Source organism: Lactuca sativa, chromosome 2 (assembly GCF_002870075.4).
Source record: "Lactuca sativa cultivar Salinas chromosome 2, Lsat_Salinas_v11, whole genome shotgun sequence".
NCBI classification, from domain to species: Eukaryota; Viridiplantae; Streptophyta; class Magnoliopsida; order Asterales; family Asteraceae; genus Lactuca; species Lactuca sativa.
In genome coordinates, this window is record NC_056624.2 from 194,296,027 (window position 1) to 194,300,193 (window position 4,167).

General features: G+C 29.9%; 1 protein-coding gene across 1 annotated transcript; it reads right to left on the minus strand.

Annotated features, from left to right (window-relative positions):
- Positions 1-255: 255 nt before the first annotated feature.
- LOC111899904 (uncharacterized) lies at positions 256-1,140 on the minus strand. Its single transcript, XM_023895802.1, has 2 exons — positions 856-1,140; positions 256-762 (listed from the first exon to the last, which is right to left on the minus strand). Exons 1-2 carry the CDS (start codon positions 1,138-1,140, stop codon positions 256-258), a joined length of 792 nt encoding a protein of 263 aa, XP_023751570.1.
- Positions 1,141-4,167: the final 3,027 nt, after the last annotated feature.

The following is a 4,167-nucleotide window of genomic DNA, read 5'->3' on the forward strand; positions in this document are numbered from 1 at the left end:
AAATGGGCAACATGTTGTATCTTGTTATGACACCAACTTTTTTTCCATTTTATAATTTATTTTTTATTTATTTCAAATTTTTTTAATTGAGACAAATATTTTTTAAATATATAAATAAAACATAATGTTTAAAAATTATAAAAAACAATTAAAAATTTTTAAAGATTAAAATTAACATAAAGACTAAATTACACATAATATCCAAAAACAAAAAAAAGAAATAACATCCAAATTCAAAAAAAAAAAAATATAACGTTATTCGTTATCGTTATTGTTACCATAGAAGATATAATCTGCCAAGTCCTCTCGAAGTTTTCTGTATTTATTTGCGTCATGAATGTCAACAACGCGATGCAAATAATATGTTGTTCCTGGTTGAAATTGAACGTGTCTGGACTTCGTTGGGATATAGTGTGCAATATTTCTCCCTTTATCTTCTACTACCATGTTATGCATTATGATACATGCATACATTATATATCGTAGAGTTTCTAAATCCAATGATTGTGTTGCATGTTCGACTATATGCCACTTCGCCTCCAGCACTCCAAAAGCACGTTCCACATCCTTACGTGCTCCTTCTTGTCTTCTTTTAAAAAATTTGTCTCGTTCTTCAACCGAGTGGCGGAATGCCTTCACGAATGTGGAATACTGAGGATATATTCCATCTGTAAGGTAATACCCATATTTGTATTCGTTTCCATTCACCGTGAAAGGAGCATCCAAGACTTTTCCATTCAAAAGATTGTCGAATATTGGCGACTGATCAAGAACGTTGACGTCGTTGTTGGAACCCGCAACCCCAAAAAATGCATGTTAAATCCATAAATCTTGAGAAGCGACAGCCTTTAACACCAAAGAAGGTGATCCGTGATGACCACTTGCATATTGCCCTTTCCATGCTACCGGACAATTTTTCCATTTCCAGTGTGTGCAATGAATGCTTCCTATCATTCCGGGAAACCCATGACGTTCTTCATGCACCGCATACAATTCTTGCAAATCATGCAACGAAGGTTTCCGCAAATACACGTCTCCAAAAGTTTCAACAACACCCCTTGACAATGCATACAAACTCTCTCTTGCGGTTCTTTCGGACATTCTCATATAGTCGTCCATGGTGTCGGGTGACTCCCCCATAGCCATCAAACGAATGGCCGCAACACATTTTTGCAACGTTGTAAACCCTCGTCTACCTCTAGCATCATATCTTAATTGAAAAAATTCGTACCTAAACATAAATTAACTACAGTTTAAAAATATATTGTATATGTTGTAAAATTAAATAAAACATGTACTGCATTTTTATTTATTTTGTATAAAAGTATAGTAAAGAAGTGATACCGGCTTTCCAAGGCGTTGACGATTCGTAAGAACACATCCCTACTCAAAAGAAATCTTCTTTTGAAGTCCTTCGCCCCGATACACAATTATCCGCAAAGTAATCGCGATATAGATGTTCGTGTCCTTCCTCGCGATTTCTGTTTAACATCGCACGTCTTGTTAATAGCGAGGCTGAGTCTGGTTGTAGCAGATCGGTAGTGTAATAATGATACATCATCCTAAAGAAAATATCGTCATCTGAATCTTCGGACGAGTTGAAAGGATCCATATTTTTTTTTTGAAGATAATTGATAATATGTAGAGAGGAGAAGAGAAAATGTGTGAAATTTTTTATAAAATGGTAGGTATTTATAGGGTAAATGATTTTTTTTAATAGTTAATTTTTTTAACCGTTGCATTTAAACGTTAATAACGTTTAAAATTTACTCGTCGCATCCAGTCGTCTTAGCCACGAGATTCACCCTCGACGAGCAAAAACGAATAGGGGGGCGGTGTTCCCTACGTCATAACAGCGTTGAGGGGTGCCACCTCACATGCGTTTCTTCTCATTGGACCTGTACCGGATGCTCTAATGGAAATGAAAATTAGGTTATGAAAGGTAGAAAATATGGATGTCTTCCATCCTTTGCCTTTAAACCGGTGGATGTGACAACAATTCATCTACTTTTTGCATGTCAAGTTAGTGTCATATTATTTTTCTTCATCATATTTTCTAAATGTAATTTAATAATGAAAATACCTATTTTTATGCATAAAATACTACCATGGGGTGGGGTGGGGGTGAGGTTGTTTTTTTCTTGTGGTATGCTTAAGGTTCTAAATAACATGAGATGTGATTTGACGGCAAAATCAAATTTAAATCATGATGAGCTTTAGCGAGTAATGACATTTTTCATGGCGTGACTATTTTATATACATTAAAAAAAAAAGATAAATCATGTAATTATTGAATTTTATCAAATATATCAAGTTTTTAGAAGTGGTATAATAATATATAATATAAAAAAAAGTTAACAAAACTCAATTATTTTAGGCACAATTAGAAAAAACTAAAAAAATTTAAAACAAAAAAACAAAAAAAATCCGCGCCTTGAAAAAAACTTGCGCCATAACGCAATAGACGCGCTTTGAAACGTTATTTGGGCCCCATGTTTAACAAGTCTGCCTTTAACGTTTTCGTAACGACGACACCACGCCTCGCGCCATGGCATGTCTTAAGGCGTGCCATGACGTACTTTTTAAAACCATAGGTATACTACTCCTGTATCATAAACCGACCATACCTGGGCGTGTTAACCGCAACACCAAGGTGACACATTGCACATTGTAGGGTGCGGTTTTGTTCCATTCCATATAATCTTAGGTGTAACCATTGTATACTGATTAATACAAATCTCTATAGATAAGTTTACCATTTTTTATTTCCATTTAACCTTTTCACCATCGTAAAAATGGATGACATACAAAGACAATTAAATTTGATAAAACTATATAGAATTAAAGGTAATAATAAAATAATTAGAAAAAGAGGAAGCGCGTGTGAGTATGAGTAATGAGAGAAGAGAGGGAAAGAGATATGTAAAAAGGGTGCACTTGTTGAGGGGAAGCACTGACTCACTGAGTCGTATTATAACTACTAATTACTAAATACTCCCCACTCGCTGCCAAAAAGCTTCAAGGCGGGGCCCACCTTTACATTGACAACTCTTCCTCCTTTTTTCCCTGCTTAAATCTACCAATTATCATTTTTTTCTAACAAAACGTAGCAAATAAAAGCATCCATAATAAAATAATTGTTTCTTTGTCAAAATAGATTACATTAATGTTATTTCAAATGCCTTTTGAAAAGATTCAACTCTTTATTTTATAGTATTGTAATCAAGCTTTATACTTTTTTGTGATTTTCCATAAAACAATATATTTTCGGTAAGAGAAATTAAATATTCTTATATAATTTCTTTCTATCATCCTTATAATATGTCAAATTATAAGTGTCATATTTAATTTTTTTTAATAATGTTTTAATCCATTTAATATATGTATGAGGATAAATAGGAGGAAATTATAGATATATTTAATTTTCTTTCGATAAACTATTATAATGTTTATAGAATTACATTTTAATAGTAACCAAATAAATTTTGATAACCAAACCGAATTCATAGTTATAAAAGTGTGAATATAAACTATTAGATTGAAAATTATTTTCATAATATGACAAAACAAGTTAAAAAAGTGCGAATATAAACTATTATACTGAAAATTGGTTTTATATATATATATATATATATATATATATATATATATATATATATATATATATATATATATATATATATATATATATATATATATATATATATATATATATATATATATATATATATATATATATATGTTCAGGTTCATTTGAGACTATTCTAATTTTGTAAAACCGTGAGACCAAATCTAAAAATAATTTTAAAATGCAAAATAAATGGAAAAATCTAAAAATTCTTTTTTTAAATATTATTTTCGTAACTTGAATTAACTAAAAAAAAATAAAAAATATATAAATTTTTTTTTAAAAAAATCCCGTTTTTTTTTGAAAAATACGTGAAATATTCTAATAGAATATTACACTGTACATATTTTAAAAAATAATTTTAAAATGTAAAATAAATGGAAAAATCTAAAAATTCTTTTTTTAAATATTATTTTCGGAACTTGAATTAAATAAAAAAAATTAAAAAAAAATACCATTTTTTTTAAATACGTGAAATATTCTAATAGAATATTACACTGTACATATTCTAAAAAATAATTTTAAAATGCAAAATAAAT